The following is a 24,161-nucleotide window of genomic DNA, read 5'->3' on the forward strand; positions in this document are numbered from 1 at the left end:
ATGCTTCTCAACTTTATCTATGTGACAGGTCTAAATTTTAACTATACAGCATAGGACTACTACTAGTTCATTATCTCTCAACCAGATGCTAGAGATGCCATGTCGTGTTCATATGGATTTAGCAGGACCAAAACTGAGAACTGGTACCTTAAAACCGGGTCCTTGTGTGATGAAAGTTACACCAAAGAAAGATGCTTATGGAAATGTTGTTTCTCCTGCTGTGGTATGGCTCTCTCTCACAGGAACAGAACCTCCTGGTCAGGTTTCCCCTGATGCTACTATCTCGGTCCAAGACCAGGATTTTCTTGCTGGTCTCCAAATTGGTGATTCTGTTAGACTACGTGACGCTAGATGGAGAAAGAGGAGACTTGGAATCTCAAAAAAGTTTCATGTTATCTCCAGTACAGGGTTTGTAGCTGAATGTTTTGATACTGCTTACATTGAGTCGGGAACTGAGTCATACGTCAAGGGAAAGAAAGTTGGACGAGTAGTAGATGTTCCTCCCAAGGAATCATTTGTAAGTCTCAAAGTGGGAGATTTAATAGTCATAACCCGAGAAGGATCGCTCGATGAACCTTCAGTAACTGTTCCAGGAGCATATAGTTTAACTTGTCCTTCCGGTTATTTGTTTGATTCAGTCAAGCCTGGTGAAACCATTGGATTTGATGATGGCAAAATATGGGGAGTAATCAAAGGAACAAGCCCTTCACAGGTAGTTGTCTCCATCACTCATGCTGGTCCAAAAGGTACAAAACTAGGATCAGAGAAGTCCATTAACATTCCACAAAGCGATATCCGTTTCAAAGGCCTTACGTCAAAAGATATCAAAGATCTTGATTATGTAGCTTCACATGCTGACATGGTTGGCATTTCTTTCATATAACCGTTCTAAGGCAAGAACTCAAGAAAAGGAGACTAGATGATCTTGGTATTGTGCTAAAGATTGAAACGGAAAGCGGATTCAAGAACTTGTCATTGATTCTGTTAGAGGCAATGAAGTGTTCGAATCCTTTGGGAGTTATGATAGCTCGAGGTGATCTTGCAGTGGAATGTGGATGGGAGAGATTGGCTAATATACAGGAGGAGATTATAGGTATCTGTAAAGCTGCTCGTGTACCGGTAATTATGGCAACTCAGGTTCTGGAATCACTTGTAAAACCCGGTGTTCCAACCCGAGCTGAGATCACAGATGCTGCAAATGCCAAAAGGTAAAATATTATGCACCAAACATGATCCTGGTTAAGACTTACAGTTTCTTCTTTATGTCTAATTTTGGATTTTGAAACTTTTTGCAGGGCGAGCTGCGTGATGTTGAACAAAGGCAAGAATGTTGTTGAAGCTGTTTCGATGTTGGATACTATTCTTCACACGAAGCTTATGTATAAGAAACCTGACTCTGAAAACCCCCATTGCTCTGCTTCTCACTAGTCTTTAGAAAGAAAAGTTTGTAGTTTTCTTGGCAAGTTCATGAACTGGATGCGTCCGGATAAATCATGGTTCAATAGCAGGTCTTCTGGTGATGTTACAATTTCGAACTAAGGATTTGGACCGGTTCGCCAGGTGCATGCATTGCAATGTCTCTATACTTATTAGTACATATATATCTATGCATCTTGGCCATGTTCCGTACACCAGATTTTAACTGGTTAACTCTCTAATATGATCTGATCATCATTGGCCCAAGTCAATAGCATAGTTGATTGTTTTAAATTCTTTTACTTGTAAGTTTTAAGCTACTTACAGGGATTCAATATAAATTTGTGCGTTAAGAGTCCGGTTTCTTGTTAATTAATAAGTTAGCAAGAATAAGGGAGAAGAGCAACTTTTTTCAGGGCCGAGTTGCAGAAGATAGGATTTGAGGTTTTGGAGACACTATGATTCCTCAAGTGCTACATAATTAAACATGACGATCGAGATGAACTTTTGCTGGATACGTACAGATCGGTTTACTTTTTGGTTTAGTTGGTTAACATATGTGTATTTAATTCATGATTCAGCTATGAATATGTGTTGGTTAACATAGTGTGACGGACGTTTTCACTAAAACCTACTAATTTACTTTTATTTTTTTTAAAAGGAAACAATTAATTAAACCCTTTTTAGCGAAAATAGTTCAGGTGATTTTTAGGGTTCAAAAAAAGGAAAAAGGAGAGCTGAGGCTAAAGTCTCTATATATATACTCTACTTATACAGTATACATTGTTTCTCAACACAGCAGTCGCAACACGCAAACACGATAAACTAAAAAAACTCAGTTTTGTAATTTGATCGTCTCTCTCTCTGGTTTTGTAATTTGATCTCTCGAAGTCGAAAACATCGATCAATAACAATGGGTGGCTTGAAGAGGAAGATTGATACAGAGAAGAAGGTAGAGGGGAAAAAACCACGAGCGGTTACATTCTCGAAACGTCGGAAGGGCCTTTTCAGCAAAGCCGCAGAGCTTTGTCTTCTCTCCGACGCTCAGATTGCAATCTTAGCTACTCCGGTTTCGTCTAATTCACACAACTCTTTCTACACTTTTGGACACTCCTCTGTCGATAGCGTTGTCGCTGCTTTCCTCGCTGGTCAGACTCCGACTCGGGATGACGTACTCGACGATGATGAAAAGTTAGGGTTTTGGTGGGAAGACGAGAGTCTCGCCAATTCGGAGAATGCGGAGGAATTGGGCGACGCGATTGATTCAATGAAGAGGATGTTACACGATCTCAAGGAGTTGCAAAGAGATCATCAACACGTACTAGTGGAGAAGGACAACAACAACAACAATGCTTCTTCTTTTACTTTACGTGGAAACGACGACGTGGGTGAAGGATGCAGCAACTTTGATCAAATATTTGATTCGGTTGATGATGAGACTCAATCTCAAGTTATGCCCATGATCAATTTGGACGACGACGACTTCTTCTCTTCTGATTTCTTCAATGAAATTGATATTGATGCTCTTTATTATGCATCTACAAACTTTTAATTCCTAAATACACTTCTCACTACTAATATCTAGTATTCTCTGTTCTGTATTTCTCTGCACTGCACTGTAATATCTAGCTGCTATATGGTATTTGTTTTAGGGGTTAATCTAAAATGTATTTAGAATATGATGAACTTGTTGGTTTATACTGAATAATATATAGATGAGAGAGATGGTAACATCCAAGACTACTTTTAGCTTCTTTTTTTTCACTCTTGTTTTCCCATATTTCTTTGTCAAACTGTATGAATAAACGCACCACAAGGATGCTACTTTCTCCTGAAGCCGCCATTCTTAAAATATCAACACAACAGAGTAGAAGAAGCATTAATGTAACTTACTCCCTCCCAGGTTAGAACAGTTAATTAACTAATTATATCTTCACCACAACTAATTCGACATATATAGAATTATTAAATAATAGCTTGAATTAATTAATTTGACAATAATACAACAACAATATAAAATGTAAAGAAATTGATATCTACTCTCCCTGTTGACAACAAAAGTCAATGCCGGATGCTGTAAGAATGTCAAGTGGGGAAAGAAAGAGAATATTTACCACCATACCTACATCATCATCACAGACACAGACAATACCTTAAGTTAGGTCGATAAGAATACAAGTAGGAGGAGTTTTACTGCACTGCAGCTGTATACAATACTTACTAGTCACCAATTCTAAAATTTAAAGAAATTAATGTCCACTCTCTGTTGTTTTGTTGTAAAAAATGTCAAGAGGGGAGGAAGAGAACATTTACCACCATACCAACATCATTACAGACAATACCTTAAGTTAGGTCGATATGAATACAAGTAGGAGGGGTTTTACTGTCTGCAGCTGTACACAATACTAGTCACGAATTCTAAAGTGTCAAAGCAGGCATCATGTAACATAGGCAATAGGTGATTTATGCTATATCTAAATGCAAACTCTCCCACGTTCCATGGCTAAGTTAAAACATTCAAGACTCAAGAGTGTCAGCATTAATGAAACATTCCATACGAACTCAACTTCTTTCCAAAAAAAACTCAACTTATCTTCTTTCACTTTTAACAACCAGAATCTATATCGATATGAATCTTTTAGAATCTTGTAATACTATCGGAATTTGGAACTAATAGCCTCTTTAGAACTATGTACAGAGAGTAGAGACTTTGTTTCTGTTACTGTAAAACAATATCTTACGGATATGCATGAAGTCAGGTCAGTGAGACAGTGACATATATCTCAATTGGTCTGAAATTTATGGAATTGCAATATTGCAGTAAAATGGCTTCTAATGTCTATAAAACTATGTACGTAAAAAGAAGCTTACTCCTTCACCAAATTTTGGAACTCTTATCTGATGTCTAGCAAGAGCAGCTGGATCCCCTCCCTGTGCCAAATTGTGGGAACTTTTTGGGTTAAGATTCATTGCACATGCACGAATGCTAAAAAACATATTAGTATGGAGAGTACTTTTAAAGAAATAGAGTTGTGGTACGTGATCCTTCATCTCTGCCATTGCTGTATAGTGTAATCCTAGCAATTCTGGATGATCAAATAGTATTATTATAAAAAATGGTGATAGGATAGTACACTGAGTATGTATGTAGCACAAAAGCACTTGCATCGAAAGCTCGTTTAAAATTTTTATATTAAATATAATGATATAGCTGAATCTAATGTTATAGTTGGCACTTGGCAGTTGTGGTCGTCAGTTTCCCTGCTATTATCTGTTGCGAGCTAGGGCTCGTATATGCATATCCGATCCGCATCTCACTCAAAAAAAGATCTTCCTAATGCCCTACATGTAAAATATCTTGCATCGAGCTCACTCGCTTGATCTCCCATATCATTTACGGATTTACCAAGAAGAGCCATAATAGTAGTAATAGTAGTAGTAACTCCATGAAGGCTTAACAAATTATCAGCATAGTATACACGATTTGAATCTACCCCAAAAGGCTAAATCTTGAAAAAGGGACTGTGCTATCCTTATAGTTCCTCTCTGTGTTATGACAGGTTATAATCAGAGCAGGTGACCTTACCAGGATCAGATATATTCCGACAGCTCCAAAGACACAAGAAGAAGAGAAAAATGGTTCAAACACATATGAAAAGAGGTAGGTGTGAGTTTAAAGAGAAAAATGGGATCAAACACATAACAAATTCCCGTATTAAGTCAGATCCGCTACCTTTTTTGGTTAAATGGTTCCTCTGTTTCCACCCACATATGAAAAGAGGTAAGTGTGAGTTTGAAGAGTCTAATTTTATTTTTCTCAATCGCTCCGATTTCTACATATTGAGATAGCTGAAGACTTCACAGTGTAACTAAAAAGACATTCGTTCTCTTCTCCTTAAAACTTCTATTGCAAATAGCTACACCTATTCGACTGCATAATCATCAAGAACATCCATGGAGACAATCTCAAGTAAAGAAAAGTGAGATCAAAAGAGTTAAAAACCTTCTTCTACTCTACTTTTCCCACTCCCACTTCTACTAACACTACTGTGCCTGATGCTACATTCAAACAACACATATCAAGATAACAAACAATAGAGACGAATGAAAGATCTATAGAGGGGAAAAAAAAAGCCTTTCATGGTTTCAGACATTGCAAGCTTATACTCTGCCATGACTGACTATCATCAACCAAAAAAAACAACAACAGAACAAAAATAAAAAAAACGATCAAAAATCTCTCTCACACACTCTCATGAGAACTCCCTACCAAGCTTCTGAATTGCACAAAACATCTTCCTCCTCGATCCAACAGCATTAATCCCCATATCTTTAAGATCTTCCAATGTCAACAATGGCAAAACCTCTTCATCAACCTCATGTATCTCAAACATAGGCCAATATCTCCCTAACCCTAACTCCTGTAGCCATATCTTCACACCTTCTCTTCCTCCTCCTCCACCACCAACTCCTCCATCCATATTGGATTCGAATTCTCTGTTTCCACTACTATTGTTACTCTCATACCTTCTTCTACCGTAAAAACCACCACCATCTCTATCCAAAGACTCTTCCTTTATCGGACTCTCTGAATCTTCTCTACTGAAATCCCTAAACCCACCTTCCAATTCTTCCCCTCCACTAATTTTATCATCCCCGTCCCCAATTTTCGATACCCAATTGGATCGGACCCTCTTCGCCGCCGCCGCTGACCCGACCCGTTTCTTGACCCGCCAACTCGAAACACCAAAAGAATCCACATTTCCATCTCTTTCATCATCTAGGGTTCCGATATTCTCATACCCAGAACTCAAATTCGTTAGGGCTCTCGTCCTCGACGATTTACTCATATCTTTTCTATTACCACTCGTCGTCGCCGGTGTCCATTTCGATCTCCTCCCCTGCGAATCGTACGCCCCCGCCGCGTGGTGATGATGTTGCTGCTGCTGATACTGGTCCCCGCCGATTTCGCCTAATCGAACACTTGGTCTTCTCAATCGTTTCGATCCCGCGGCTGTAATCGCCGTCGCTTCGGCTGAAGTTGACGCCGGAGTAGGATTAACTCCGCCGTTTGTTTGCTGACCATCCAGTGGCTGCAATTCCGCCATTTCTTTTTTCTCAAGGCAAAGTGGTTTTCTTTATTTCAAAGCTTTCTCAGATTGGAACCGCCATAAGCAAGTGTATGTGTTACTGGAGAAGATGAAAGGGCAAGTCTTTATCTGAAGAAGGAATCAGAAGTGAATCGTCGTCAGGAGGAGGAATCGAACAAGGAAGAAGAAGGAGAGGTGTTTAGTTACTGACACGTGTGTGTTTGTGCAGACATACACTAACAGTTTTTTTAAGAGATTTTATAAACAAGGTCCCTCAACTTACGTCAGATTCATTTTGTAATCCCAAAAAACATAAAATATAGCATTTTCCCCTTTGAGGAAAGGTCAATTCAATTAAAGAAGGGTAAAATGGTCATTTGAGACTCATCTTCTTCATCTTCATCCTTGAGAGACCTGAGATTTTTCAGCTTCGGCAGAAGATTAGGTATATTCGCGGCGGTCATGTATCTGGTAGAAGGATGTTCGTTGCTATTGAAAGTTCAAAAACCTCTTATCCCATTTGTGCTCAATACAAATCTCAATGTGAATCATCTCTTCCCAGAAGCTACAACAAACCAAGCGGAGATCAAAGAATCAGATGTGGTGAAGAGGCTGAGACAAGAGTCTTGTGTTCCATTAGCTTTGCATTTCTTCAAATCCGTTGCAAATTCGAATCTTTTCAAGCACACGCCTTTAACATTCGAGGTGATGATCAGGAAGCTTGCAATGGATGGTCAGGTTGATAGTGTTCAGTATCTTTTGCAGCAAATGAAACTCCAAGGTTTCCATTGTTCTGAAGATTTGTTTATCAGTGTTATTAGTGTTTATAGGCAAGTGGGTTTAGCTGAACGAGCTGTGGAGATGTTTTATAGGATTAAGGAGTTTGGGTGTGATCCTTCGGTTAAGATTTATAACCATGTTTTGGATACTCTGCTTGGTGAGAATAGGATTCAGATGATTTATACTGTTTATAGAGATATGAAGAGAGATGGGTTTGAGCCTAATGTGTTCACGTATAATGTTCTTCTTAAGGCTTTGTGTAAGAACAATAAGGTAGATGGTGCAAAGAAGTTGCTGGTGGAGATGTCGAATAAAGGGTGTTGTCCTGATGCTGTGAGCTACACTACTGTGATTTCATCTATGTGTGAGTTTGGTATGGTGAAGGAAGGTAGAGAGCTGGCAGAAAAATTTGAACCTGTTGTGAGTGTGTATAACGCTTTGATTAATGGGTTATGCAAAGACCATGATTACGAAGGAGCGTTTGACCTGATGAGGGAAATGGTGGAGAAAGGGATAACTCCTAATGTTATCTCGTACTCTACACTTATCAATGTGCTTTGCAATTCTGGTCAAATTGAGCTTGCTTTCTCGCTTCTGGCGCAGATGTTGAAACGAGGGTGTCATCCAAATATCCATACATTGAGTTCTCTTGTGAAGGGTTGTTTTGTAAGAGGTACAGCAGTCGATGCTCTAGACTTGTGGAACCGGATGATCAGAGGATTTGAGCTACAGCCGAATGTTGTAGCGTTTAATACCTTGGTTCAAGGATTTTGTTCCCATGGGGATATGCAAAAGGCTATGTCTGTCTTTTCACACATGGAAGAAAACAGATGTTCTCCAAACATCAGAACCTATGGCTCTCTTATCAACGGCTTTGCCAAAAGAGGTAGCCTCGAGGGTGCAGTTTATATATGGAATAAGATGCTAACTAGTGGATGCTCCCCAAATGTTGTGGTGTATACGAACATGGTGGAAGCTCTTTGTAGGTGCTCCAAGTTTAAAGAAGCTGAATCTCTTATAGAAATCATGTCTAAAGAAAACTGTGCCCCTTCTGTGCCAACGTTTAACGCATTTATCAAAGGTTTATGCGATGCCGGGAGGCTTGACTGGGCTGAGAAAGTGTTCAGACAAATGGAGCAGCAATACGAATGTCCTCCCAACATTGTAACATATAATGAGTTGCTGGATGGGCTCGCAAAGGCAAACCGAATAGAAGAAGCTTATGGTCTTACCCGAGAGATCTTCATGAGAGGTCTGGAGTGGAGCTTATCGACTTACAACACACTTTTACATGGATCATGCAATGCAGGTCTCCCGGGGATAGCTCTGCAGCTAGTAGGAAAAATGATGGTCGATGGTAAATCTCCGGATGAGATTACAATGAATATGATATTATTAGCATATTGCAAACAAGGAAAAGCTGAGAGGGCAGTCCAGATGTTGGATCTAGTTTCATGTGGAAGAAGAAAGTGGCGGCCTGATGTAATCTCTTACACAAATGTGTTATGGGGTCTATGCAGTTCTAATTGTAGGGAGGATGCAGTGATTCTTCTTGAGAGGATGATAAGTGAAGGTATTGTCCCAAGTATTGCTACATGGAATGTATTGGTTCGATGTTTTATTCTCGATGACATCTTGAGCCCATGAGATCAGTCTACCATATGGAAAAGTAAACTTGTTCAATTTGTTGGGAAGCCATTTTCGTATCTGTCTGAGTAGAAGCATCAACTCCGGTGGATATATGGAAATCTTGTGTCAGATAGAAGCTTGGTTTGTGTGTCTTCACTGAACCCTTTAAGAACTCCAAGCAAACATTTCAATCCTAGCAAGAAAAATCCTGACAAATACATTGCTGAGAAATTGGTAAGGAAATATGAAGAGACAGATGATCTTTGGTCATGCTTCTGTAGTAAATGATTATGGTCAGCAGTCTTTTATTCTATAATTATAATTATATTTTTGGTTTCTAAGCTCTCCGTAGAAGCTAAATACAATTCTCCAGAACTTGTAGAAAAATCCAAAAGAATGTTTAACTAAACTACGGCTTATACGGCTTATGCAGAAAAGGAAAATTTCCAAATACTCTGTGAAAAGGAAAATAGGTTTCTTTTTTTTGGGTTATAAATAGGTTTACTAACTTGTTATTTTTATTTTTTATCTTTTGTTGAAGTCTTGAAGAGAATCGATATGGTGAACTCTGCTAGGTATTTGGAAATACAGGAGGAACGTAGGAACCTACCAGTATGGGTACACAAAGACGAGTTTCTCCAAGCTTTGAAGGAAAATCAGATGGTGATACTGGCGGGTGATACGGGCAGTGGTAAGACAACGCAAATCCCACAGTTCGTTTTAGAAACTTTGGTCTATGAAAACCCTAATCCTGGTGGGACTGGGAGGTTTGGTTGTTGGGTGCACGCAGCCTCGTAGAGTTGCAGCGATGTCTGCGGCCCGCCGAGTTGCTGAAGAGATGGATGCAGTGATCGGTGAAGAAGTCGGTTACACAGTCCGTTTCGACGATTGCAGCAGCTCCAGAACCGTGCTCAAGTACCTGACCGATGGAATGCTTCTGAGAGAAGCACTGGTGGATCCGCTCTTATCAAATTACAAAGCGATCATTCTGGACGAGGCCCACGAAAGAAGTATAGCCACGGATTTGCTTTTTAGTATTCTTGAAAAAGCCTTGACTAGCCGGCCTGCTCTTAAGCTGGTTGTGATGAGTTCAACCCTATACGCCCACGAGCTCAGCCACTATTTTAGCGGTCATAATGTGCCTCTCATCGAAGTCCCAGGTAGGCTCCATCCAGTGGAGATCGTTTATACTCGAGATCCTGTGACGGACTATCTCGAGGCTGCTGTACGCAAAGTTATCCAGATTCACATGTGTGAGCCACCTGGTGATGTTCTTGTTTTCCTAACCGGGGAAGAAGAGATTGAAGATGCTTGCAGCAGGATCCTCGATAAGCTCGGCGATCAAGTCAAAGTCGTGCCACTGTATTCCTTCCTCCCGCCTGCCATGCAACAGAGGGGTTTTCGATCCCACAACACATACAGTGAGAAAGATTGTCGTCTCCACCAACATTGCAGAGACTTCTCTACCCATCGACGGGATTGTTTACGTCGTTGATCCTGGTTTCTCCATGCAGAAATACTACAACCCACAAACTCGACTAGACTCCTTGGTGGTGTCCCCAATATCCATGGCTAGTGCTGACCAGAGAGCAGGTCGTGCCGGTACAACAAGGCCTGGTAAATGTTTCAGGCTATACACACAGGAAATTTACAGTGGCTTAATACCGCTGGAGGTTCCCGAGATGTATAGAGCAAACCTCGTAAACACAGTTCTGGCCTTGAAAAGGCTGGGTGTGAAGGACTTGTTATCCTTGAATTTTATGGATCCTCCTTCCCAGAAGAGCCTTATTCAGGCCTTGACGGATTTGTTTGACCTGGGAGCAGTGGACGATGAAGGTAACTTGACAAAGATAGGCGAGATGATGAGTCTGGAGGTCTAATTGAAGCTGATTTAATCGATATCTAGCCCGTTCGAATTTATATTATTGTTCCTATTTTTCTGATATGTTAGATACTTAACTTTATTATGTACATGCTTAACTACGAATTTTAAATAATATTAGCCAAAATACAGACTACTACTTTATACAACAATTTCATGCGACAATATTAGCCAAAATTTGATTATAAAGAACTGATGTACGATGCTTCTTTTTCTTTTCACAGCTGTTTTGCCAATGCAGACAAATTAAGGAATCCGGATACACAACAAAACTCGTGTTGACGAGTTGAGTGTTAACAAAAATCTCATAAAACTCGTAATTTTTGTATAAAATCTACAGGTGAGTGTATTGATGTATGATTTGCAAATTTTGGTTTCATTTTGAGATTCTGTCTGAAAAGAAGCTGCTCGGAAGACTGTTCCTAACGATTAGCTCCAGGAGAAAGTTTGGGTGTCTATCCAAGGTTTGAGTTTATATTCAATTATTCGTGTGTATTGAAGCCCTTGATGAAATTTGGAATATAAAGTTTCGGTTTTTAACTGATCCAAGCCTCAAAGGAACATGTAGGAGGGGAATTTCGAGCCACTGAAAGATGTAAACTTTCTGCTTCAGATACTTTTCTGGTTCAAAAGATCTCTTAGGTATCCTCTAAGCTTCTTGTCTTTTAGGACTTCTCAGATTTCATATTTTCATTGACCGGTGGTTCCATTTTAATTTCCTTCCTATTCATGCAGCTCGTAGGAACAACGTGAGGGCTGACTGCTGAGACCAATTTACAGTTACACACTTACACTATTCTTCCGCTCAATTAATCGCATTATCTACTTTCGCAACTAGTAAAAAGTCGGGGAATAATAACAAGACAAGATTACAAAGAACATAATATTTGCTTTATATTCTATAATTAGACATGGAACAAGCAGTGTCTAGCTTCCCATTCTATTTTAGTCTTCTATGATTTTACCTACATCTCTCGTGAAGAAAATTTTGGAGAAACAAGATAACGAAAGAATGAATGCTAACCTCAAGAGACTACGCAGAAAACTCTCACCTCGATGATCTTTCAATCCCTAAAATTGTGCTTTACAATGAATCTATCATCTTCCTGGGATTCTGTTTTGTGCTTCAGTGTGGAAGGTGATCAGTCAATTCTTAGATATGCAGTTTCTTAGTCAGGTGGTGTTATGCAAAGCTGACCATGTCCAGGACTGTGCTCTACGGGGTACATGCTTGTGCTTCTCACAAATTTTTGATGGTCGCTCACAGGTTTTCTGAGCTGTGAGACCATTGGACGCTTGTTTTTGTTTCTCTTCTTTACTATCGAGCATGATGCTAATGGGTCTGCAGATCCTGCTCCAACTCTCCTGCGCATACAATGGTTTCTTAAGAGAATATTGATAAAGTTTGGCAAAGAAAGGAGATGAAATTGGGTTAGTGATGATTACCTCAAGAGCTTCTCTGCAGCAATTCTTGCAGATCTAATTGTATTGCGGATTGGCACCCATTTCACGACTCGGTTAGGATCAGCTCTCATGGGAGAGTGTATTTTAAGGAGCTAAAAGAAAAGATAACCAAGTTAAAACCAAAAAGTTAGAAGGGATCTCCTAATCTAGGATAGGCCAATGCAAATGACATAAACGAATTCAAGTAATTATTCCCTAACAACTCGTTAACTGGATAATGAGGAAAAACGAGACACCAGATACTTACACCCAAGCATTCCATCATCTGGTAGTAAGCTCTACCATGCAAAGGAGTATGGCCTTGTCGAGATTCTGAAAAATATCTAGTCCTGAAAGAATATTACAGGAGATTGCTGTCAAAGGTAAACATAGTTGATAAACAGACAGGTTCAATTAGTAAACATGGTTAATAAGTAGAAAGCTAGAAAAAACAAATATCGGTAGACGTTATACCACTCTTTATAGCCTGGATCCACAGTAAAACCATACATATCCACTGAATCACACGTCGAGAGAGCAAACTCAAGAGCCTTGAGCCCAGTTCCTTTGGCTGCCGAGCCAAATGAAGCACCAAGCATTAAGTACACAGGATTTTTTATTGGGACTTCCTGCATAGAAAGAAAAGCGTCAAATATCTTTCAAAGACCAGGTGCAGATTATAGATATCCAAAACCAAAAGAGCCAAGAGACAAATAAGTGCAATGTACAAACCCGAATCATCTTGTTCATGATATCATGAATTGTTGTTTTTACTAGGAGGACCTCTTGCTTTTTTTCTGCACAATTTCAAAGATCAGAGAGAGTGTAGTATGTATTTGCAGGCATTAATCTGTGATACACACAAATGAATAGATATAGAGAAACAATGGCGATGATAACCATGAAGGAGTGAAAAACAAGGGAACAGTTATACAGTACCATCCAACTCCACGACTTTGTCAAGGGCTTTAGCTGACCCTCGGTTAAGAAGACGGAATGTACTTTTCTCTCCCACATATTCCTTGTAGTTCTGCAAGAAGATATTCCAAACAAAAATGAAGGTACGTGAGACTACAGAGGGAACAAAATAATTGGAAGTTTGATAAAATAACTCATCATTAACCTGAATCGGAGCACCATTTTCTCTAAGAACCGCATCGTAAGTATCTATCTCCTTTCCAAACTTTGTTTTTAACAGATCACCAGAGTTACCAATAACAGCACATCGCTGAAACTGCCGGGGAAAATATGGTGGTATTTCAGGAAGCACCAATGAAAGCTTCTCGATGCATAAAGATTTATTCTGGCAATTATTACTGCGCCAGAGTGAGCGTTTCATTAAGGCCAAGAAAAGAAGACAACAACACAGCATTGTACACTATATTTACAAACTACCAAATATATATTGGGACTGAGACCCTTACATTCTAGCTAGTTTTGAGCTGTTGTCTATGAAAATGGATAGTGATAATAACCGATTAAAGTCAGCGAATACTTACAGTTGAATTCCTTTATTGATTCTGCGCCAAGCATAATCTTCCCATCCATTTGGTAAGGCATCAATGTATTCCTTGGTGAGTATGGTAGAGCTATTCCTGACCTAGTAAACCAACTCACCAATTAACCCATCACTTTAAAGACTAGAACAAATGATATGAACTGAAAGTTACACAGACTATAAGAACTAAAACACCCACTTGTTCCCATGTAGCTACTGCTTCGCACAGGTCAAACTCATAGGACAGTCCTTCAAGCTCTCCAGACTTGGGATCTTTCTGTTGTTGTACATTAATCCAAGACATAAAAACAAGGTATAAGTGTATATATTTTCAACAGATCAATTTTGCTAAACACTAAGAATTATAACAAGCTTACCCATTTGGGAACAGTATCCTTGGGGAAGTTAATTGAAACTTTGCAATAATCTCTACCCGTAGCAGCTTGTAATCCCAGGCCATTTGCACTCTGCATCATCATTAGATCAGTTCTAATCATCAAGCCCAAAACGGATCAAGCAATCGATTCCTAGTGATTGATTTGGATTCACTTACTACGCACTTCTTGAATCCGCTCTGCAAGGACTGCAACGCCTCTAAATCTTCATTGCTAAGCCGATTAGACTCGTCTAAATCCACGGAATCATCTTCTTTATCATTAATCATCCCCCATACTTCAGAAACAAAAACACGAATACAACACTAAACACTGAGGACAACGATGGAGTAGTATACACCACTTACATAGATTTGAGACGCCGATAATGTAGATTAGAACAGCAGAGATTCCAGTAGTTAGAGCTAATAGGAATATCAAATGCAAGAGCTTCATCGATTCCCCCAGTCAAAAAGCTTCAGCTTCGATCTGGCCTTTCCAGGAGACTACTGACGATGTGAATTAGAATTACTAACGCGAAAGTTCCCGATCTGAGCATTAATGAAACAGCGTGTAGTCCCCTTTCTGAAGCATAAGACGGCATACAGTTTTATCTTAAAACAAAACGCTGTGTACTTATTAACGAAAGATTTTAAAACGGCACGATAGTTATGTATTGAGAACTGGCCACGTGGCTATAATAAACCCTTTCCTTCCTTGTTCATCTTGAAAAAGACAAACAAAAACCCTAACAATCTCCTCTGTAAAAAAATGTCTGATACTTCAGATTCCATTAAAGCAGCTTGATAAGCATCAAGAGCCCATGATGAAATGGTGAATCTTTTTGAATTTTCATGGCGGGTTTAAGTATGGGTTTGGCTTGCAGATCCAATTTCTCTGTAATTCCCCTGTTTTACTGTTTCTCCAAGGTAAATATATATACACTCTTTAACAACTACGACAGTATAATTCTATGTAATTTCGTTTTCATATATTTTTAAATTCGTGTTCCTTGTTTGTGTTAATATGTTGTTTCGCTTACAGGTTCAGTTCAACACTGCTACTGCTGCTGCAATTTATCATCATGACAAGGGTAAAGCACCAAAGTGGAAGAAATTGAATTCAGAAGATCTTGGGATAACCAGTTCTATGATTTCAAAGCCCGCCCGGGTTGTTCTAAATGGCCTTAAGAGTAAAGGTTGATGCTTTTTTTATCTTCTGATAGAAATCTTAAATGTGTTTTTTTTTTTTTTTCTGAAGTTGCTGGTTTTGAATTTTGATATTTGTTTTCTTTTTTTTTTTCATGATGTGTTTAGGACATGATGTTTACCTTGTTGGAGGCTGTGTAAGGGATCTTGTTTTGAAAAGGACACCAAAAGACTTTGATGTACTTACTTCTGCAGAACTTAGAGATGTTAGTCTCCAAAGCTTAAGTGTCATCTCTATAACATCGTCTCTCAATCGGATTTCAAGAATTGATTCTATTTTTTGGTTGGAAATGTGTTTAGGTTGTTCGAACTTTCTCAAGATGTGAAATTGTTGGAAGAAGGTTTCCTATATGTCACGTGCACGTTGGGAGTGATATGATTGAGGTTTGTTGTTTTCTTGTCAAGGATTATCTTTTTAAAACCAATATAAGCATAGCAAAGTCAAAAATAAGAACAAATCTCGTCACTTTAGATTCCTTTGTATTCTTCTTGAGTAGGTTTCGAGTTTTAGCACATCTGCTCAACATTCTCCTAGAACTGGTTCTGGAAAATTCAATGGCTCCTATGACGAGGACAGAATCCGTTACAATAATTGCTTGCAGCGTGATTTCACTATTAATGGGTATCTTGTTAATCCCTAGAACAAACTCTTGTAGAAAGAGAGAAATGAATTGGTTCCTCATGTTTCCTGTTAACTTTTATTACATTTCCTTACAAATTTATATTGCTTTTCCTATCTCAGTTTGATGTTTGATCCGTATGCCAAAGTTGTATATGACTATCTCGGGGGAATGGAAGACATTAGAAAAGCCAAGGTGTGGACGTATTCTGTAATACCTTTTTTTGGGGATTAATTATCTACAAATACATATGGTCTAAGTGTGGTTCTTTGCTCACAGCTACGGACGGTGTTTCATGCTGGCACATCTTTTCAAGAAGACTGTGGTGAGTTTTCAGGGAAAGAAATTCATCTCTGTAACATTTCCACCTCGGATTTTTTTAGAAACACCCTTCAGAGTCTAGAAAAAACAAATTCTTGTATGAATACCATTAAGAATCTATATAATGGAAGCTTATTAGTGCGACATGGTTTATAATATTTCCAGCCCGGATTCTTCGTGGAACAAGAATTGCTGCGCGTTTAGGCTTCACAATAGCCAAGGAAACAGCTCATTTTTTAAGGAACCTTTCCTTCCTTGTACAAAGACTCCACAGGGTAGCTTTTGTTATTGCTTCTCACCACAAATAAAATTTTTCTACACATTTGTATCACATCTTGTTCATGAATGATTCTGCATTAAATGTGTAGGGAAGAATCTTGATGGAAATGAATTACATGTTAGCATATGGATCAGCAGAAGCTTCTTTAAGATTGTTGTGGAAATTTGGGATACTAGAAATTCTTTTACCAATTCAGGTTGTTAGTGATTTCACTCGACTCTTGTTGTGTCTTTATCGCATCTTGTGTCTATTTAACTTCAATATTCACAGGCAGCATATCTCGTTCACAGTGGTTTCAAGAGACGTGACGAAACGACTAACATGCTTCTGGTAATAAGCAGATGCACATTTTGAAATATTCTTCAGAGACAAGTGTATGTTGCTTAACATGTGGAGTAAAGAACTTATACTTAACATTCAACCGTGCAGTCTCTCTTCGGCAATTTGGATACTTTGTTGGCTCCAGACAGACCTTGCCCCAGCAGCTTATGGTATGTGGGTCTTCGTCTATTAAGATCCTTTAGGAACCATCCTTATTATATACAGTTGACAATATTGTAATGCCTAACATAATTGGGTGGGGAATTTGCAGGTTAGCAATATTGGCTCTTCACAAAGCCCTTGCTGATCAACCTCGATATCCTTCAGTGGTTGCCGCGTTCAGCCTTGCTGTACACAATGGTGGAGATGTTCTAGAAGCTATAAAAATCACCGAGGAAGTCACAAAGCCACATAACATAAGCTTCTTCGAGCTACTGGAGCCAGAGGAAATGGACTCCCAAACCTTATTGGATGAAGTCATGGATCTTGATTCATCTGTCAAAGAAGCCTTGGGACAGATGACTAATGGGAAGTTTATTTCTAAGGCTATGGCAGCGTATCCTCAGGCCCCACGTTCCGATATGGTAAGCACTCCTATTTTTCTTAGCTTCATATAACGAAGTTTCATTGATACATATGCAAATGCAGATTCGTCTCCTTAGAACGCCTAGACTATAGGATACGGAGTTTGATATATCTTATTGCTAATGGTTAGAAACAAGACTTCCTCGGTTTAGCTGTTGTCCTAATTCTCTCATATCGTTGGTTTTTCTACAGGTTTTCATACCGTTGCAGTTGTACCTAGATGCAAGAAGAATATTCGAGTGTGTGAAAGAAAATGTGCAGAAGGAATTTGTGCCTAAGCAAGACAGTGAAATTGATTATACCTCATTATCTTCAGGCTACCTTCCAGAAGTTAGACATGTATTTGCCAGGGTTGTTTTCGACACAGTCTTTCCATTAAACCCATCTCAAGAGTTGTAGTCCCTCTTGGATTTGATAGACGGTAGAACGCAAAAGGATATTTTCAAAAACTTTTCGTATGTAGAACATAATAGCTAGATGTAGTGAACACCATTTTTGTACTATTACAAGGTAGAAACAAAATAAGAATAATAATTGGGAGTTTTGTTTCCCTTATATTGGTCTAGTGTGACGGCTATGCGATGGAATGTCCTTGTAGTTTTATGCACTTACAGATGGAGCAAGCGCAGTAGCTGCTGGAGGAGAAGCACCACCAGTGGTTGGCCTAAGAAAATGAGAAAAATATAGGTAAGTGATGGAGTGTCTTTCATATGTTGGTTCTAACATGATTTGAGTATTGATGAGAATATTGTAAGTGCAGGTGATGAAAAAACTTACAATCCAGCTAAAACTTTGACAGCATCATAGATAACCCACTGCGCTCCAGTGAGTGTTCCTATCATGAAAATGCAAAGAGGAGGGCCCCTGGTAAACATACCCCAAAAAATAGCCTTTTTACTGCCTGTAGCATGTGAACGAATAACAACCAAGTCGGTAGCAGCCATATATATATATCAGTGGATGTATCTGAGTTGTTGTCTGTTCTGGTGAAGTAAGGATTTGTATGGAATTTCACTCACATCAGTAACAGTTTCTCCTTTAGAGTTATTGAGGAAAGAGACGAACTTATCTGCAGGATGTGAGATGACTGCGCAGAAAATTCCTGCAATGTATCCACCTGCAAAGCTGACTCAAAGCTGAACTGGCTTCGAGCACTCCTCTTTTGGGGTAGGCATCACTTTCTTGTATATGAGCTCCCCGTTATTGTCAAAAGTAGCAAATTTCAGAAATGTATCCACAGCAGGCATTCTTTTTAGTCTTTATCTGATGAGTATTTGTCTTGCCTGCTGTCAGAAATGTTGTAAGGGAATTGATTTTGTGGTTCTGTTTGGCATTCAACTGTTGATTTGATTGGTGGTATTCAGGAAATGCTCTTGTTGTTTCTTCGGGTGCTTAAATCTTCGGCTGTTAAGTATATTCTTTGTCCATTTGGCAAGGACAAGTCTTCAAGCACTACAGAGGAGGATACAGTTATCTGCCCTATTTGCTAAGCAGATCCTGCAATTCTGTTTTTTGCTCTGCCTTGCTAGCACAGGTATGGTAATTTTCTGAAAAGAAGTTGGATCAGAATAGGGTGATTACCTCTCTCCCCCAGATATGTAGTATAACTAATTCTACGAGAAACCAAGTAATTGCACATGATTGCGTATTTTGAGGATATGAAGTTAGACAAGAGAGCAGTAACGTCATTGGCAGAAAAATACCATACCTTGCTGTTACTTGCGCTTAAAAGAATGACTTGTGACAGGTAGTGTTACTTACTACTGCATAAGAACAGACTCAGCCTTCATGCCTACTAGGATGCAGACTGTTTCTACCAACGCCTACATAATCTACTACCTTGGAAGTCATCCCGTATCTCGAATGTCGACAGAAGCGGACTCCCGAGCCGTTGCAAACACCAACCCTTAACCATATATTTACTGTATACGTACCTGAAGATTGATTGCAATCAAGAAGATTGATTTTGGTTGTATAAAAAACATTGTCGACGGACATTAACAGAATAATCTAATTGGGCCGAAGCTTATTAGCCCCTCAAGGCCCATAAAGAAGAGCGAAACCCTTAACGTGTATAAAAAGCATGTTATGTTTACAAGTGTTAGTAACTTCGCTGCTCTCAACTCTTCCCGGGAAAGAAGAGCGAGACTGTTTCATCTTCTTCATGGCCAGTTTATTGGGTTTGTTTTGGGTGGCTTATAAGATAAATAAGTCTGGGCTACTATATCTGAAGAGGTTGTTGATTTTAAAAGTTTGTTCTTTTAGGTAAGCGAGAGCAAGAAGATACTTGGAGACCAAACCTATTTTGAAGAAACATAAGGAAACATCCGAGGAGGAGGAGAAGGTAACCTGAGATGGTCGGATTCCTCTTGCTCTTTGAGGATTACACTCTGTTCTGATAATGGATACACTCATGTAACAGGATACAACGAAAGGATTTCCTGAAAGTCTCCAGCAGCAGATCAAAGGAAGGGACGAGTTTTCAGAGACAAAGTCTGATCAATTTGCAGTGGATGAAACTCCCGATTTTGTAGAGGCAGTTGCAGCAGTAAGAAAGAAGCCTGATGAAATTTTGCTTAATCCTCTACTTCTTTGAGAACAAATTTTCTTCTTTACATTCTGGCTACTCACTCATGTAAGTAACAGGATAGTCTCCAGCAGATCAAAGGATGGGTCGAGTTGTTGGAGGATACGAAGCCTGATGAAACTCCCGATTTTGTAGAGGCAGTTGCAGCAGTAAGAAAAAGGACGCTCTTTATTGACCATGTCTCTCGCGGTATTGTAATATCAAATATCATCGATTTCTTCAAAGATGTTGCAAAACTTGTTCGTGTTCAAATTGCTCTAAACCCCAATGGCAAGCGTCGGTCTTGTGGCTTTGTTGAGTTTGCTTCTGCTAACGACGCAAAGAAGGTGAGAGACTAGTTTTTAGTATTTGATGAAATGTATCTTACAGGTGTTTATTTTGTAAATTACACCATTTGCTGATTTTCAACTGCAGGCTCTGGAAAAGAAGAATGGTGAATATTTGTTTGGTAATAAGATTGCTCTTCTTGGCGTGGCTGACATAGCTCCCTACCCTGCACGACCACCACGACCCAAGTAAATTGATTTTGACATTTGTTTCTCTAACTTATTGCTATTCCCATTACACAAGACTAACGCTATTATGTTTTTTTTGTTAATTAGTTATTGCATAGATCACAAAGTTTGGTAAGTTTTTTTTTTTTAACACTATTTGCCTCTTAAGTCATTAGTTGAAATTTTTGGTCTACATGGGGAGAGATCACAAGGGTTTTTGATATTCCAGGTACGAAGACTACCTTCTAAGAGAAAGCCTTCCGATGGAAGAAGAGGAGACACCTCCCGATTTTGTTGAGGTACCTCTTCTTATTTTCTTCAAAATATGCCATATATGCTCACAAGAATCGCTTAGCTTTTTTTAGTAACACAACTGTTGTCACAAAGTCGACAGATGACTTATTTTAAAGTCCTCTTCTCCTTAGAGTTGTGCTAACACACTTGGCTGTTAAAATCCAGATAGTTGCAGCAAGACTACAGACGCTCTTTCTTGCCAATCTCTCTCCCCAAACTAAAATATCACATATGTAAGTAGCACCTTAAATTTTCCAGTTACGTTCTCAGAGCATGTTCTGATATTTAATCCTTCCACTCTTTTACAGCATCAGCTTTTTCGAAGATGTTGAAGTTGAAGTCGTTAGTGTTCGACTTATTGTAAACCCCGAGGGTAAGCATGTGGGCTATGGCTTTGTTGAGTTTGCTTATGCTTACGAAGCAAAGAAGGTGAGAGTAGTTCTATAGTAATGAAGAAAAAAAAAAGTATTAAAGTAATTCGAATATACAAGTAGTTATTTGAAAGTATGACGATATCTGATTAAATCTTACATACACTGTAGGCGCTGAAAAAGAAAAATGGCAAATATTTGCATGATCGTAAGATTTCCCTTCACTTGGCTAAGACAGCTCCATACTCTCCACGACCCAAGTAAATTATTTTCCATATAATGGAGATTTGTTTTATGCAACTTATTGCTAGAGTTTTGATGCCATACAGAAGACTAACTCCATTGGTTTTTTTTAATTAGGTACAACCTTGTAGAGAAGCTTTGGTAAGGGATTTAACTATTTACCTCTTGAGTTTGTTATCAAGAACACATTGGGTAAATTTTTTGGTGAACATGGGGAGAGATCACAAGGGTTTTTGATTTTCCAGGTACGAAGACTACCTTCTACGAGAAAGCGGTCTGGTACTAGAAGATGAGACACTGGAAGGACTTGATGAAACTCACATTTTTGTTCAGGTAGGTACCCCTGCACTTATTATCTTCAAAATATGCCAGGCTCAGAAGAACGCTTAGCGTTTCATAACACAACTGTTGCCACAAAGTTGAAAGATGACTTATTCTAGGGATGAATCTTTTTAGATGAGGCTACTTTTTGTTGTTATGCAGTTAAAGTCCTTTTCTCCTTAAGAGTCAATGCTTTCAAAATTTGGCTGTTAAATTCAGGCAGTTGCGGTAAGAAAAAAGACGCTCTGTGTTTCCGATTTAAATCACAAAACTAAAGTATCAGATCTGTAAGTAGCACCTTTAATTTCCTCTCTCTTTCCATCTTGCAGCAAGTTTTTTTCATGACTAATATTTTATCCCTCTATTTGTACAGCATCAATTTCTTTAAAGATGTTGCAACAGTTATTCATGTTCGACTTGCTGTAAACCACAAGGGCAAGCAACTTGGCTATGGCTTTGTTGAGTTTGCTTCTGCTAACGAAGCAAAGAAGGTTACATTAATTTATATATTAATGATGAAATGTATTTTAGTAATCATTTGAAAAGTAGTGTTTACTTTTGATGGAAAAATTATACAAGAAGTTTTTTGCTGATTCAATCTTTTAAATCTGTAGGCGCTGGAAAAGGATGGTGAATATTTGCACAATCGCAAGATTCATCTTGATGTGGCTAAGACAGATCCTCCATGCTCTTCTCCACAGCCCAAGTAAATTGATTTTCCCATTTTAGGGAGACTTGTTTCTGTAGCACTGGTTGCTAGAGTTTTGATGGCATTACTGAAGACTAACGCTATTATTTTTTTGAATTAGGTATTTCATAGATCACAAGGTTTGGTAAGGGATTTAACTATTTTGCCTCATAAATTTATTATCAAGAGCACGTTGGGTGCTGTTTTTGGTATACATGGAGAGATCACAAGTGTTTTTGATATATTCCAGGTATGAAGACTACCTTCGACAAGAAAGCCTCCTGATAGAAGAAGATGAGGCAGTGGAAGGACTTGATGAAACTCCCAATTTTGTTGAGGTACCCTGTTACTTATTATCTTGAAATAAATCATGCTCAGAGGAAACGCTTTAGCAGTGTTATAACAGAACTGTTGCCACAAAGTCGAAATATGACTTACTCTAGGGATGAATCTACGTTTTGTTGATATGCGATTAAAGTCTTTTTTTTTCTCCTAAGAGTCGTGCTAACAAACTTGGCTTTTTAATTTCAGGAAGTTGCCGTAAGAAAAAGGACACTCTTTATTTCAAATCTCTCTTTAAAAACTAAAATACCAGACATGTAAGTAGCGTAGCACCTTTTAGTATCCTCTTGTGTTCTTGTGGCTTTGTTGAGTTTGCTTCTGCTAACAAAGCAAAGGAGGTGAGAGCAGTTTAATGATGAAAAATATTTTAAGTAGTGTAGTACTTATAATGACAACTTTACAAGTAGTTATTTGAAAGCACCATTGCTGATTTAATGTTTCATATGGTAGGCGCTGCAAAAGAAGAACGGAGGAAAATTGCAGCGTCATTATATTTCTCTTGATGTGGCTGAGATAGCTCCATACCCTCTCCGACCCAAGTAAATTGATTATCCATGTTTTATGGAGATTTGTTTCTCTATTCTTATTGCTAGAGTGTTGATGTCATTGTTTAATGCTATTATTTTTTGTTAATTAGGTACAACCTTGCAGAGAAGCTTTGGTAAGCTTTTTTTTAATTACTTGCCTTTTGAGTTTTGTTATCAAGAGGACATTGGGTGATATTTTTGGTATTCATGGATGGAGAGATGACAAGGGTTTTTGTTTATTTCAGGAACGAAGACTGCCTTGGACGAGAAAACCTTATGATAGAAGAAGCTGATTGGCAGACAAAACCCAATAGGAAAATGAAGCTCTATGGGGTTCATAAGAAGGTAATCTTCAGTGTATCTCGCGGTAAGAAGATTACCTTCTCTGACGACAAGTGATAGAAGAAGAAGAAGAAGAAGCTCTTTAGCGTTTTAACGTGTGATACAATGCTACTTTTTTGAATAACTTGGGTTTTTCAGAGAATGTTTTTCCCTTGAGTCCTTAATCTTTGATTGTTGTCATGAAAGCATATATAAGTTATGTTCTTGTACTTCAATAGATTCAAGTTATGTTCCTAGAAGCTCAGCTTTGTTTTGCCTCTATTTCAAATAATGTTATTAGTTATGGCGTAAAAAAAGACCAAACCTAGACTATATTGCTTGATCTTACGATCCATAAGCAAAGTACATAATGTGTGATATAACTGCCGTAGTACATTTTGAACCCCACACACACAAAAACAATCGACAAAGAAGAAACTTGAGAAACTAATAACTAAAAACTTAGACCAAAACAACAAAACATTAGAGAGCAAATTAAGTAAAGTAATCAACCATGAAGACGATC

At 38.7% G+C, this 24,161-nt stretch overlaps 5 protein-coding genes, 1 long non-coding RNA gene and 2 pseudogenes across 7 annotated transcripts; 6 read left to right on the forward strand and 2 right to left on the reverse strand.

Annotated features, from left to right (window-relative positions):
* LOC104711375 lies at positions 86 to 1,611 on the forward strand (annotated as a pseudogene).
* On the forward strand, positions 2,330 to 2,968 carry LOC104715437 (agamous-like MADS-box protein AGL97). Its single transcript, XM_010432845.1, has one exon. It carries the CDS (start codon positions 2,330 to 2,332, stop codon positions 2,966 to 2,968), a length of 639 nt encoding a protein of 212 aa, XP_010431147.1.
* LOC104711376 lies at positions 5,494 to 6,732 on the reverse strand. The gene has a single exon (XM_010428075.2). The coding sequence runs from the start codon at positions 6,522 to 6,524 to the stop codon at positions 5,670 to 5,672; it is 855 nt and encodes a 284-aa protein (XP_010426377.1). The 5' UTR covers positions 6,525 to 6,732; the 3' UTR covers positions 5,494 to 5,669.
* LOC104711377 (pentatricopeptide repeat-containing protein At3g48810-like) lies at positions 6,795 to 9,045 on the forward strand. The gene has a single exon (XM_010428076.2). The coding sequence runs from the start codon at positions 6,969 to 6,971 to the stop codon at positions 8,931 to 8,933; it is 1,965 nt and encodes a 654-aa protein (XP_010426378.1). The 5' UTR covers positions 6,795 to 6,968; the 3' UTR covers positions 8,934 to 9,045.
* On the forward strand, positions 9,041 to 10,942 carry LOC104711378 (annotated as a pseudogene).
* On the reverse strand, positions 11,633 to 14,636 carry LOC104711379 (sialyltransferase-like protein 2). Of its 2 annotated transcripts, none has more exons than XM_010428077.1 (12): positions 14,481 to 14,636; positions 14,292 to 14,383; positions 14,116 to 14,205; positions 13,938 to 14,015; positions 13,740 to 13,840; positions 13,364 to 13,556; positions 13,180 to 13,270; positions 12,973 to 13,037; positions 12,715 to 12,869; positions 12,509 to 12,590; positions 12,244 to 12,353; positions 11,633 to 12,162 (listed from the first exon to the last, which is right to left on the reverse strand). In XM_010428077.1, the coding sequence occupies exons 1-12, from the start codon at positions 14,566 to 14,568 to the stop codon at positions 11,967 to 11,969; spliced, it is 1,341 nt and encodes a 446-aa protein (XP_010426379.1). In that variant the 5' UTR covers positions 14,569 to 14,636; the 3' UTR covers positions 11,633 to 11,966. The 2 variants fall into 2 exon arrangements, with proteins under 2 accessions (XP_010426379.1, XP_010426381.1); XM_010428079.2 differs by having other exon boundaries at positions 11,879 to 12,162; positions 14,292 to 14,365.
* Positions 14,834 to 18,815, forward strand: LOC104711381 (poly(A) polymerase I-like). Its single transcript, XM_010428080.2, has 14 exons — positions 14,834 to 15,041; positions 15,157 to 15,310; positions 15,429 to 15,526; positions 15,621 to 15,704; positions 15,818 to 15,942; positions 16,063 to 16,135; positions 16,220 to 16,265; positions 16,427 to 16,536; positions 16,630 to 16,737; positions 16,812 to 16,871; positions 16,971 to 17,032; positions 17,134 to 17,446; positions 17,640 to 18,134; positions 18,208 to 18,815. The coding sequence occupies exons 1-13, from the start codon at positions 14,967 to 14,969 to the stop codon at positions 17,844 to 17,846; spliced, it is 1,515 nt and encodes a 504-aa protein (XP_010426382.1). The 5' UTR covers positions 14,834 to 14,966; the 3' UTR covers positions 17,847 to 18,134; positions 18,208 to 18,815.
* Positions 22,384 to 24,028, forward strand: LOC104715438. The gene is made up of 7 exons (XR_002033158.1): positions 22,384 to 22,463; positions 22,567 to 22,590; positions 22,696 to 22,783; positions 22,977 to 23,125; positions 23,238 to 23,326; positions 23,425 to 23,448; positions 23,560 to 24,028. It is a non-coding gene; the product is annotated as an uncharacterized LOC104715438 (long non-coding RNA).

The sequence above is a fragment of the Camelina sativa genome, chromosome 9 (genome assembly GCF_000633955.1).
Source record: "Camelina sativa cultivar DH55 chromosome 9, Cs, whole genome shotgun sequence".
In the NCBI taxonomy this organism is placed as follows: domain Eukaryota; kingdom Viridiplantae; phylum Streptophyta; class Magnoliopsida; order Brassicales; family Brassicaceae; genus Camelina; species Camelina sativa.

What these genes read in the sequence shown, in the direction of transcription:
- LOC104715437 (XM_010432845.1), top strand. Translation starts at nt 2,330, where the DNA reads ATGGGTGGCTTGAAGAGGAAGATTGATACAGAGAAGAAGGTAGAGGGG.
- LOC104711376 (XM_010428075.2), bottom strand. Translation starts at nt 6,524, where the DNA reads ATGGCGGAATTGCAGCCACTGGATGGTCAGCAAACAAACGGCGGAGTT.
- LOC104711377 (XM_010428076.2), top strand. Translation starts at nt 6,969, where the DNA reads ATGTATCTGGTAGAAGGATGTTCGTTGCTATTGAAAGTTCAAAAACCT.
- LOC104711381 (XM_010428080.2), top strand. Translation starts at nt 14,967, where the DNA reads ATGGCGGGTTTAAGTATGGGTTTGGCTTGCAGATCCAATTTCTCTGTA. An exon ending in TTGGGAGTGATATGATTGAG is followed by an intron (nt 15,705 to 15,817) that starts GTTTGTTGTTTT and finishes CTTCTTGAGTAG; the next exon opens with GTTTCGAGTTTTAGCACATC. An exon ending in TTGTACAAAGACTCCACAGG is followed by an intron (nt 16,537 to 16,629) that starts GTAGCTTTTGTT and finishes TTAAATGTGTAG; the next exon opens with GGAAGAATCTTGATGGAAAT.
- LOC104711379 (XM_010428077.1), bottom strand. Translation starts at nt 14,568, where the DNA reads ATGAAGCTCTTGCATTTGATATTCCTATTAGCTCTAACTACTGGAATC. An exon ending in TATCGGCGTCTCAAATCTAT is followed by an intron (nt 14,384 to 14,480) that starts GTAAGTGGTGTA and finishes ATGATAAAGAAG; the next exon opens with ATGATTCCGTGGATTTAGAC. An exon ending in GATCCAGGCTATAAAGAGTG is followed by an intron (nt 12,591 to 12,714) that starts GTATAACGTCTA and finishes ATATTCTTTCAG; the next exon opens with GACTAGATATTTTTCAGAAT.